At 39.6% G+C, this 11,618-nt stretch overlaps 1 protein-coding gene across 4 annotated transcripts in view; it reads left to right on the top strand.

Moving 5' to 3' along the window:
• Nucleotides 1–943: 943 nt before the first annotated feature.
• LOC142487211 (NFX1-type zinc finger-containing protein 1-like) overlaps nt 944–11,618 on the top strand; it is a 162,065-nt gene continuing 151,390 nt past the window's right edge. For all 4 annotated transcript variants that reach the window (XR_012799167.1, XM_075586049.1, XM_075586051.1 and 1 more), the window contains exons 1-4: nt 944–1,242; nt 3,592–3,643; nt 5,229–5,438; nt 5,763–5,879. Coding sequence is in view for 3 of the 4 variants with exons in the window: in XM_075586049.1 (XP_075442164.1) it covers nt 3,619–3,643; nt 5,229–5,438; nt 5,763–5,879 (352 nt within the window). In the remaining variant the exon portion in view is untranslated. The remainder of the gene's footprint in view (nt 1,243–3,591; nt 3,644–5,228; nt 5,439–5,762; nt 5,880–11,618) is intronic.

Raw genomic sequence — 11,618 nt, 5'->3', positions numbered from 1 at the left:
ATGAAGTATGGGATTGCTGCAGTCGGATACTAAGACTAACGTTAAAGCAGCAAAAACACGTGAAATCTTACAGTATGTTTTTTTTATTTTATTAAATCAGTTCTGTAGTATTAGATAATACTTATTGCATTTTTAAAAAAATTCAATTCTTAATGCAATTTTTTATGAGTTTTAAAGCATCCTTTGATTTCTAAAGCAGGTTTTAATCCACCTCCCAAGCCGTGCAAGATCTTTGAAACACTTTCATGTTTGGGATAATTTGTTACCAATGTTCCCAGCAGTTTGAGCTGTAAACCGTAACAATAGATAATGTTACCTTAATAATATAAGGATACATTGTAGCTGCTGAGTTACACTGACTGTGTCTCTAACATAATGGCTGCTGCTTCAATCAGGATTTTTACAGATGAAATAACAGGAGCACCAAACGATTGCCAGCTTAGGTAAGAATGTAGAGTTATACATTGCCACATGCGTTACATATACAAATAAGAGGGGGAAAAAAACAAAAAAGGGGGAATGTAGTATTGCTGGTTTAACTAATGACTAGTGATATGTTTTGTTGATTTGTGTCATTAAAACATTCAGACAAGCATAAATATTTTAGCCCCTTTGCTGCTAACTCTGGATAGGTTAAATGTTTCAATATTTCCTTTGTAACCCCACATCCGTTTATGAGTATTTTAACAATCTTTATCTAAACTCTTTCCTGATTTCGGAATCTCCCCCTCTACTGTATTCATTTCCCTTATTGCCTTTGGGAAGTAAATATGATACCATCAGTAGTCAAACAGCCGATGAACAAGAAAAGCTACGATTTGAATAAAACAAAAATAATAGTGTTGGCAAGGAGCAAAGAAGTGAAGTTTTTATTTTACGTGTGATTACGTAACTTCCATCCAGTAACACCAGCAAGGTATTTCAATATCTGTTTGGGTTCTGCGTTGTCGGGGTGCTATATGTAGAAATACTGTAAGTAGGCACCAATAATAGCTCTTTAGACTAATGCCAACTACAGGAAAATGAAACGAAACAATGAGGATTGAGCTGGGAAGACTGAGAAATGAAACTACTGTAAGCAACGAGGAGCCTGAGCTGTAATAACAGAGAAATGAAACTAAACGCACAATAAAAAGACGTAGCATCAGAGGCAGGTCTGCTTTCCTACTGTAGTGTGGAGAGGTGCACACAGAGCTCTGCAGAGTCTGTCTGGGACACATACAGTACAAGGAGACCAAAGAGGTAAGTGCTGGGTTAATGAGCACTCATTTGAATGGGAACAGGAAAAAATAGGGTGGAAGAAACAAAACAAAAAAAAGGGACACTTTGTAATGTAATGTGGCCCCGGTGCTGGGGGGGGGACCGATGTTGCGGGGAGGGGCGATGTTGCGGTGGGGCGGCGATACGGGGGTTGTCCGGCGGCAGCAGGGGGTTGTCTGGTGGCAGCAGGGGGGTATCCGGCGGCAGCAGGGGGGTATCCGGCGGCAGCAGGGGGGTATCCGGCGGCAGCAGGGGTTTGGCCCTGTTCTGTGGGGTTGGCGGTGCAGCGGGAGGGGGTTGGTGGCGGTGCTGCGAGGGGCCCGGCGGCTTGGCACAGCAGTTGCCGCCGGCCCCGCTGCACCTGTCTCCTGCATGCTGTTCCCGTGCGCGCCGGGCCTCCCTCTCACGCCAGCGTGCCGGAAGCAAAGCCCAGCCTACTTCCGGCTCTGCCAAAAGGGAGACCCGGCGATTTTTTTTTTGCAGTCAAAACAAACTTTTATTTGTCAAAACAAACTTCCATTTGTACGTTCTTGACTTTGGTACCTGTGTAGTTCATTAGGATCACACAGACATTGCTCCCCTTTAACTATAGATATAAAGAAAATCCGCACACCTTTACGTTATCATTAGAGAAATTAAATTGGTCAAGGTTTTCTCATAAATTTTGTGTTTTTGCTCAAATTTGATGTAAGTTTACATTGCTTAGAATTTCTACTACATTTGACATTTTGTAAATGGTAGTATACACTGGGCCACGTGAACTTGCATATTGACTTTTAAAGCTTGGCTAATTATTTTCACAAAGCTTTTTATTTCTTGCAAGATTTTTTTTTTGGGTGGGGATGGGGGGGGGGGGGGGGGGGTGAGTATGCAAATTTGACCCGATTTGCAAATTTCAGCTAAACATTCACACATTTCTAGTTCATACTAGTGAATTACACTGTACCGTATGTTGTGGGGAAGGTATCTGTGAATGATGGATGGTAAACTACTGAAGTGGTTTATTACACACAATTAAGATGGCACTTGAAAATTGGATCAATGCCACAACACATCACATACTTTTTTCCTCGTTTTCTGTTTTGTTGTATTTTTCTATTGATCTTTTATTGATCTTTTATAATACACTTTTGATATATGAAATAATTCACAGACTTAAATACTGTAGCAAGAAACAGAAAACAGTCCTGCACTGACTATTAGGGAGAAGTCATAGTGCTCACTGAGTTAAGACACTGACTTTATAAACAATGACACTCAGTTTGATTCAAGAGAACCAGGTTCATTGTCAGCTCCTTGTGACATTGGGAAAGTATCTCCCTGTGCCTCAGGCAAAAAAACCCATAGATTGTAAGCTCTATGGGGCAGGGACTGTGTCTGTAAACATTCGTATGTGCTGTGTACAGTACCACGCACCAGACTGTAATTGTGAAGCACTTTAAATCCCATTGGGAGAAAGGCACTGTATGATACCGTATAAAGTTATAATTATTATTATTATTATTATTATATCGTTTTAACACGGAAAGCGGGGATTTGCCAACTAGGATGACTTGAGTTAGGCTGCGCTTATACTGCCGGCGAAAGCGGCGCGCCATCGCGTCAAAACAAATGCATTGCCACCGTCGCGTGCGCTTATAGTAAGCGCGACGCAACAGCGCAGTCGCGATCGCTGGAAGTCATCTCCATTTGATTTTTCCAGGAACCGAAGCCTGACGTCGCCGGCAATATAAGCGCAGCCTTAGGAGGCAACCTTACTTTGTAGTTCTACATGTTAGATAATGAAATATTCATGCTGTATAAATAGCATAAACCAAAGAAATCGACACCATTAAATGCAGTAGCTGAAATCTGATTCTAGGTAGTATAGAGCAGTGGTGCGCACACTGGGGGGCGTGACCCCCAGGGGGGGCATGAGACTGAGTGCAGGGGGGCACGGGGTTTACAGAGGCCCAGCGTGCTTCCCAAATGCACTTATATTAAGTGCCGGGGGAGCTGCAGGGCCTCTGTAAACCTAACTTACCTTGGCTCCGGCGGCTTCTCAAACGTGGCATCAAATGACGCCGCGAAATCATGTGACGTCACGTTGCTATGGCAACGTGACGTCATGACGCCAGAGACGACCCCGGAGCGGGGGTGAAGGGGGGCGCGGAAGTGAGAGGACCGCCAGAAGGGGGGCGCAGGGAAAAAAGTTTGCGAACCCCTGGTATAGAGTACTGCTATTCCTTTATTTTTAGAGTACCAGTACTTTTCTTTTATTTACACACTTACAGTTTCACTTTTTTCATTTGAGTATTAATCTGAGGATGACAAAATGTGTCTTTTTTTTAGGCATCCGTACAAATGAAGTAAAGGAGAATGGCTGGACAAGATCATCAAGGGGGTAAGATTTTTCAATAAGCCAAAAAGATGGCAGAAAATGAATAATATGACAACAGTGTATACATTGAAATACGCAAACATTTACTCTTTAGTAAAAGTAACATGACCTCAGAGCCTGTGATGTTGCTCCCCAACTCCTCACCCGAAACATCCCAGAAATAAAACACACACAGAGGTCTGGAGGTACAGCAAAGGGTAGAAGCTAACCCTGCCAGAGTGCTTCACGAACAGGCAAGGCCAATGACGATTAAATCATGGCCTGCCAGCCAGACAGCCCAAAGTTCCAGCCACTCAGCTGACCTCACGTCAGCCGCAAGACGGGCCTCAGGGAAGGCAGAAAGTTAGCTGACCCAGCCATGGATATATATATATATATATATACACACACACACACATATATATCTCACACACACACACACACGCACGTTATAAGTGACACTGCTTTGCATTTTGTCACATAAATTAGAGTTTGATTTTTATCAATTTGCATGAATGAAAGACTTTAGAGAGTTACAAAATGCAAAGAAGTTTCACTTCACACCCCTTTTTTTGTTTCTATAGCAACCATTTACAAAGTCACACCCCCTTCCTCTTCTGAAATAGGCTATGGCACACCACTATTTGAGCCCTGCCCTTTTTCTAACAGTGCACCAATTGTATCTAGTGACTGCCTGGTCACATGATCTTCCCCACAGAGCTTTGCATTTGTGGTCCTCTTCTGCTGCACTGACAGACATTTAGTGAGCCCCTGAGCCGAAACTTCATCAATCGATCACAGGAGAACGGATCGATTGGCATCTTAGCTAATTACTTATTATTCTGGACCCAAGCCCCTTGTAGCATGTGAGTAGGTTCATGTAGCATAAACGCGCCCCCTTTAAAAGCACACAAAGTCCTTCTATTTTCTTTAACTTTATTGGGTGGGCGTTAACAGAAATATTAAAGCCCTTGCATGTAGTTTTTGTGGTAGGAAGTGGCTCTTGTGAGGGGAAGGTAAAAAGGAATCCCTTTCTAAGGGAGTAGTGGAAGATGCATCTACTCACTGTGTCTGCTGATGATAAGAGAAAGCACACTTTCCTTTCCAGACAGGAACAAGCCAAAGGGGCATACTAACAAACAGAGAAAGGCATTGGCTTAACCAACTCAAGCTATGAGCAGTGAGAGGTTGCAATGCAACTGATTGGTGGCTTGTGTAAAAGCTATATTGTAGCAACAATGTTGCAGCTACACACCAGCACTGGCTGCTTCAGAACAGGGAAATATGCAACTTTCACTGGGGAGAGCTGGCAGCCTGAGAGCAGAAAAAATACACAGAAAATATACAATCCTGTTCCAGGACATTTATTGTGTGGATTGTATTGATGCACAGATTAAAGGGGGGGGGGGAGGGGGGGAATAAATAATAAATACATTTAAAAAAACAGCAATTTAGACTGCAGCAGTCTTTTTCTATATAAGATACAGCTGCTCACACAACTGATCAGAAACAACTGCACACTACCCAAAACTGATTTGCTACAATTTAGAGTTGGACAAGACAGTTACAGTAGTATGTTCTCAAACTAATGTTGTCTCCATCGTTACAGATGATCTGCTTGACTTGAATAGCTTACTTGGAAGCCAAGGTGACAGTGCTTCTTCTAGTTCTGTACTGAATGGAAACCAGGACATCGGAGAAAGCTCTGAGAACAAGTCTACGACAGAGCAGACTCCAGATGTGCTTCAGGCTTCTTCAGAACTGCATCATAGCAGAACTCAGCCAAACCATCCTGACCACAGTTACTCATCTGAAAAAGGTGATGAGAAATGGAAGGCAGACTACAAATTTGAATGTGTGCAAAATGTAACCCTTCCTATTTCATCCCCCTGAGCTTTTTATGGATAGCTAAACCACTGCTTTCATATTGCAGGTACTGTATATTCCACTAGGGGACAATTTACAGTACTATACTGTAGATATCCATTATTACTTGTTAATGGCCCTTTTAGAGAATGTCTTTGCTACAGTATGTGATAATGGCTGTCACATTTCAGTGTGCATACCCAACGACCTTTAGCTAAGCCGTTCTAACTCTTTGCTACCTGTTCAAAAACAACCTCTGTATTATATTTGATTGTAGAGAACCACAGCAGTGAAGATACAGGACAACCTGAAGAACACAGGAAGTACAATCCTGCAAGAGCGATCAGAGATAAAAATAGTCATGCTGAATTGAGCAGTAACTGGAGAAATACAGGTAAGAGTTTTCCTGAAAACAAATATCATGGAAAGTATGGTAGCAGCATCACTGAAACAATCTATAGCTAAATAGTAACAAAACTGCACATAAAGCAGTAAGCATAACTATACACTTGGTGATAACCTAGATGGTAACAACTCACATTCAATTCTATGTGACCATAGAGCTAGTGTGCAAAATAATAAAGCTGATATCGTCTACTGATAGAGATAACAATATCAGCTGGCATGACAATCATCATTATAACCACAGATAAAGATTAACAATGTATTAATAAGCCTAATCAAATAGAAAGAAGATTTAAAAGAAAATGGTGGAAAATGTCAGCCTTCCTACTGTATATCATCTTACTCATCTACTGTATTTGTGGACAGATAAACCACTGCTTTATCCTATCTAACAAAGACACATTACACATCTAACCCATGAGAGGACAATCTAGTACAGATATACATTCTATAACATAAGGCAAAGGGGCACTGCCCAAAGAGCTTACAATCTAAGGGGTATATTAAGAGACTTACAGTACAGACACAGAGTCAAAGTGCAATTACTTCAAGTGCTGTCAAGTAGGTCAAGTGCATCTGAAGTCAGTAGTGTAGGTGTGGGTTATTTTATGTAAAATATTAGGTAGAGAGATTTTAATGAAAAAAATGTAAGACATGAGAGGGCTGTAAAGGTAAAATGAGATATATGGAGGTGCAAAAGAGTGTAGAGCCTAAAAAGAAAGAACAATGTTGTAGTTTATACAGAAGACAGCAGAGAGATTTTGGGAGGTCAGGTGCAGATAAGAATCTAGAAGAGCAGGGGATTATTCGAGCAGCCGCATTTTTTTTTTAATAACTCAAATTGTATTGAATTTTTTGACATGTTACAGTACATAGTTTCATATTCGTAAAAATCACAGCTGTTGTACAAATAAGATACATATAGAAATGACAATCAGACTTGTAAGAAAAAGAAAATTTGAACCTAAATCAGGAGGGGTGGGAAGGGGGGGGGGAGTCCAATCCCCTGCTTCTCCATCTTCCGATTCATGCGTCTCCTCTTCCACACTTCCAGAGTACGCCTCCCACGTGGCCAGACTCACTGATCTCTAACCAAAGGACTACCGTTGCCTCTTCTGACTATTGTCTGTCTTTTTTAGGTTAGCGGAGAGCGTGTTTCTGAGACTATCATAGCAGAATTGTAGTACCATCCACCCCTGGGATGTCTGTTTGTGCTGGCCATATGGTCCAGACTTTTAGAAATTTAGCGCCAGTATCATTAACCAAACTTGTTCATTTTTCCATCTGGCATATAAACAAAATTCTGTTTCTGATTGGTGGAATAGTTGGAATTTCAGTCTGTTTCCATAATGCTTTGATCGCACACCTCGTCGCTGTTGCAAAATGCTCTATTAATTTTCCATGTGTTCTGGAAATCCCCTCTACTGCTTTGTTTAGAAGGAACAGCCAGGGGTCTAATTTTTAATGGAATGTAAGGGAGAGAAGTATGAGGCAGCGAGGTCAGATATAGAATGTTGCAGTAATCAATAAGGGAGACGACGAGAACATATATAGTTACATAGTTACATAGTTACGTAGTAGATGAGGTTGAAAAAAGACATACGTCCAACAAGTTCAACCTATGCAAAATTTAGACAACCGATACTTTATCCTTTATCTATACTTACTTATTGATCAGGGGAAGGCAAACCAAAAATCCCAGTGTTATATCATCCAATGATATCTCATAAGGGGAAAAATAAATTCCTTCCTGACTCCAAGAATTCGCAATCGGATTACTTCCTGTATCAACATCCTTCCCATGTTTACTTATTTGGTATATCCCTATATACCATTCCCTTCTAAAAAGATGTCGAACCTTTTTTTTTTTAACAAATCCATTGTATCTACCATCAGAGTAGTAATGAATTCCACATTTTTAACTGCCCTTACTGTAAAGAATCCTTTCCTTTGTTGCTGGTGAAATCTCCTTTCCTCCAACTTAAAGGGATGGCCCTGAGTCCTTTGTACTGCCCTTGGGATGAATAGTTCTTTTGAAAGCTCCCTGTACTGTCCCCGAATATATTTGTATACAGTTATCATATCCCCTCTTAGATGCCTCTTTTCTAATGTAAATAAATTTAATTTAGCTAGCCTCTCCTCGTAAGTTAGATTGCCCATCCCCTTTATTAATTTGGTGGCTCTTCTCTGCACTCTCTCTAGTTCCATAATGTCTTTTCTAAGGAGTGGCACCCAAAATTGTACTCCATATTCAAGGTGTGGTCTTACTAATGCTTTGTAAAAGGGCATAATTATGTTTACTTCCCTTCCATCCATTGCCCGTTTAATGCAAGATAAGATCGTGTTTACCTTTGCAGCTACTGCATGGCTTTGGGCACTATTGCTAAGCCTGCTGTATACAAGCACTCCTAAATCCTTCTCCATCAAGGATTCCCCCAATTTATCCCCATTTAATTTGTAAGTCGCCTGTTTATTCTTGCTTCCCAAATGCATAACCTTACATTTATCTGTATTAAATGTCATCTGCCATTTACCTGCCCAAATTTCTAGTCTCTCAAGTCCTTCTGGAGAGAAATGACATCCTGCTCTGATTCTACTACCTGACACAATTTAGTGTTATCAGCAAAGATGGAGGCTAGGCTCTCTATGCCAACCTCAAGGTCATTAATAAACAAGTTAAAAAGCAGTGGTCCCAGTACCACTCCCTCAGGTACTCCACTCACGACCCTAGCCCAACCTGAAAAAATTCCATTTATGACAAACCTCTGTTGTCTGTCCTTCAACCAGTTTTCAATCCAGGTGCATATATTTTTACTGCGTTCAATTTGCTTTATTTTGTACACCAACCTCATGTGGAACCGTATTAAAAGCCTTTGCAAAATCTAAGTAGACCACATCAACTGCATTACTCTGGTCTAAATTCCTACTTTCCTCCTCAATGAAACAAATAAGGTTAGTTTGGCATGATCTATCCTTCATAAATCCATGCTGACTATTACTAATAATTTTGTTTTCCATTAGGTATTCCTGAATATTATCCCGTATTAAACCTTCAAGTAGTTTCCCCACTATTGAAGTCAGGCTTACAGGTCTGTAATTCCTCAGTAGTGATAAAGCTCCCTTTTTAAATATAGGCACCACATCTGCTTTACGCCAATCTAGAGGTACTGAGCCTGTGGAAATGGAGTCCTTGAATATTAAATGTAATGGTTTGGCTATTACTGAACTTAACTCCTTGAGAACTCTGGGATGTATGCCATCAGGGCCAGGTGCCTTATTAACTTTAATTTTTTCAAGCTGTCTATTAACTTTTTCCTCAGTTAACCAATTGTTAATTAATATGGAGGTTGTGGCTTTCTCCTGTGGCACTACAATTTAAATGGATTCTTCCCTGGTAAACACAGAGGGAAAGAATTTGTTTAATACCTCTGCTTTTTCCTTATCTCCAATCATCTGCCTGCCCATCTCACACTGAAAAGGTCCTATATTTTCTTTCCTCATTTTTTTTGTTATTAAGGTACTTAAAGAACTTTTTAAGGTTGTTCTTTCTATTGCAATCCTTTTTCATTATCCATTTTTGCTCATTTGATTGCCCTTTTGCCAATTTTTGTTACATTTCTTATAATTCTGATACGATGCCTCCGTCCATTCTGACTTAAAGAATCTAAACGCCTTCCTCTTCTTGTCCATTTCCTCCCCTACCTGTTTATTTAGCCACATTGGTTTTGACATTTCTTTTATACTTATTACCCAAGGGTATACACTGATAAGTGTGCTTTTCTAACAATGTTTTAAAGACTGCTCATTTATCTTCTACATTTTTCACTGCAAAAATATTATCCCAATGTATTACTTGTAGATTAGTCCTCATTTATTCAAATCTGCCTTTCTAAAGTTTAAGGTCTTTGTGGAACCCAAGTGATCTGTTTTTTGATCATTTATTTCAAATGAGACCATGTTATGATCACTGTTACCCAAATGTTCCAGGTCTTGAATATTTGCTAATACTTCTACATTGTTTGATATTACCAAATCCAGTATTGCCCCTCTCCTGGTTGGTTCCTCAATAATTTGGGTCATATAATTGTCTTTATGCACCCGAAAAACCTGTTTCCTTTTGTTGTAATGCTAATCTCATTGCCCCAGTTTATGTCTGGATAATTAAAATCCCCCATTATGCAAACATGACCTAGTTTTTATGCCTTTTCCATTTGCAAAAGTATTTTAGCTTCCTCAATCTCACTGATATTTAGTGGTTTATAGCATATCCCTACAAACATTTCTTCACTGCTAATTTCTATCCACAAGGTCTCTACATTGTCATCATTCCCTTCATAAACATCTTCCCTTATAATAGGTTTTAGATCCGGTTTAATATACAGTATAAGAATACTCCACCTCTTCTTCTATTTGTTCGATCCTTCCGAAAATGGGAATAACCCACTAAATTAACTGTCCAGTCATGAGTGTCATCCCACCATGTTTCAGTAATGCCTACTATATCATACTGTTCCCTTGCAGCTATTAATTCAAGCTCCCCCATTTTATCTGTCAGGCTTCTTGCATTAGCAAGCATGCATTTAGTTTTTTTTCAGCCTGTACTATTATCTTCTCCTTCCTTTCTGCGTCAACTTGGTTTAGTCTTTAGAAGTTTTCTAGTATTAACTGTATTTATTATGGGTGTCTCACTGCTTGTCAAATTCGCACTTGCCCCCATTCTACCTCCATACCACCTTGTATCCTCCTCTATTCTATTTAGTTCGTTATCTGTTTCATTCCCCCCCCCCATCCTTAGTTTAACCTGATCAAGCAAATTACACAAAACATGATAACTTTTTCAACATAAATCTAGATCTCTAGGGATCCTCACAAACATACATACATACATACATACATACATACATACATACATACATACATACATACATACATATATGTATGTATGTCTATATATAAAATAAAATATGTATATACAGTATATATAAAATAAAAAACGAATAGACGATAACGTTTCTGTGGCTAAAAAAATCTTATTAAGCTCGGCTAACATGGTACAGATACCTCCACACACACACACACACACACAGACACACACAAAAAAAAATATATATATATATATATATAGTATATATATATATATATATATATATATATATATATATATATATATATATATATATATATATATATCCACAAGAGGCCAGTCAGCACACTGTAATGAAGCAAAAAAGCAGATGCTAGTCCCATAGAGAAACACACAGCATACGAACCAATCCAAGGACCAGTAAAGAGACAGCAAACTGCAAGGGGTTAATCCAAAAAAACTGTATTCAAAACATAGACACACGCAAGCCGACGTTTCGGTCCCACGTGGAAGGTCTCCATGTGGGACCGAAACGTCGGCTTGCGTGTGTCTATGTTTTGAATACAGTTTTTTTGGATTAACCCCGTGCAGTTTGCTGTCTCTTTACTGGTCCTTGGATTGGTTCGTATGCTATATATATATATATATATATATATATATATATATATATATACAGTGCTCGACAAATAATGTTAACCTGTCGCCCGTTGCGAGTGGATTTAGGCAGCTGGCGACCCGTGCTGCAGCTCAATGAATTCCCCTGCTCGTGCCAAATTTTTTTTTTTTTTTTTTTTAAATAAATAAATAAATAATCCCCCTCCCTGATTGGGTTAAAAAAAAAGTTAAAAAAAATGGCGGCAAATC

Source organism: Ascaphus truei, chromosome 2 (assembly GCF_040206685.1).
Source record: "Ascaphus truei isolate aAscTru1 chromosome 2, aAscTru1.hap1, whole genome shotgun sequence".
In the NCBI taxonomy this organism is placed as follows: Eukaryota; Metazoa; Chordata; class Amphibia; order Anura; family Ascaphidae; genus Ascaphus; species Ascaphus truei.
This window is presented reverse-complemented; position numbering and strand designations above follow the sequence as displayed.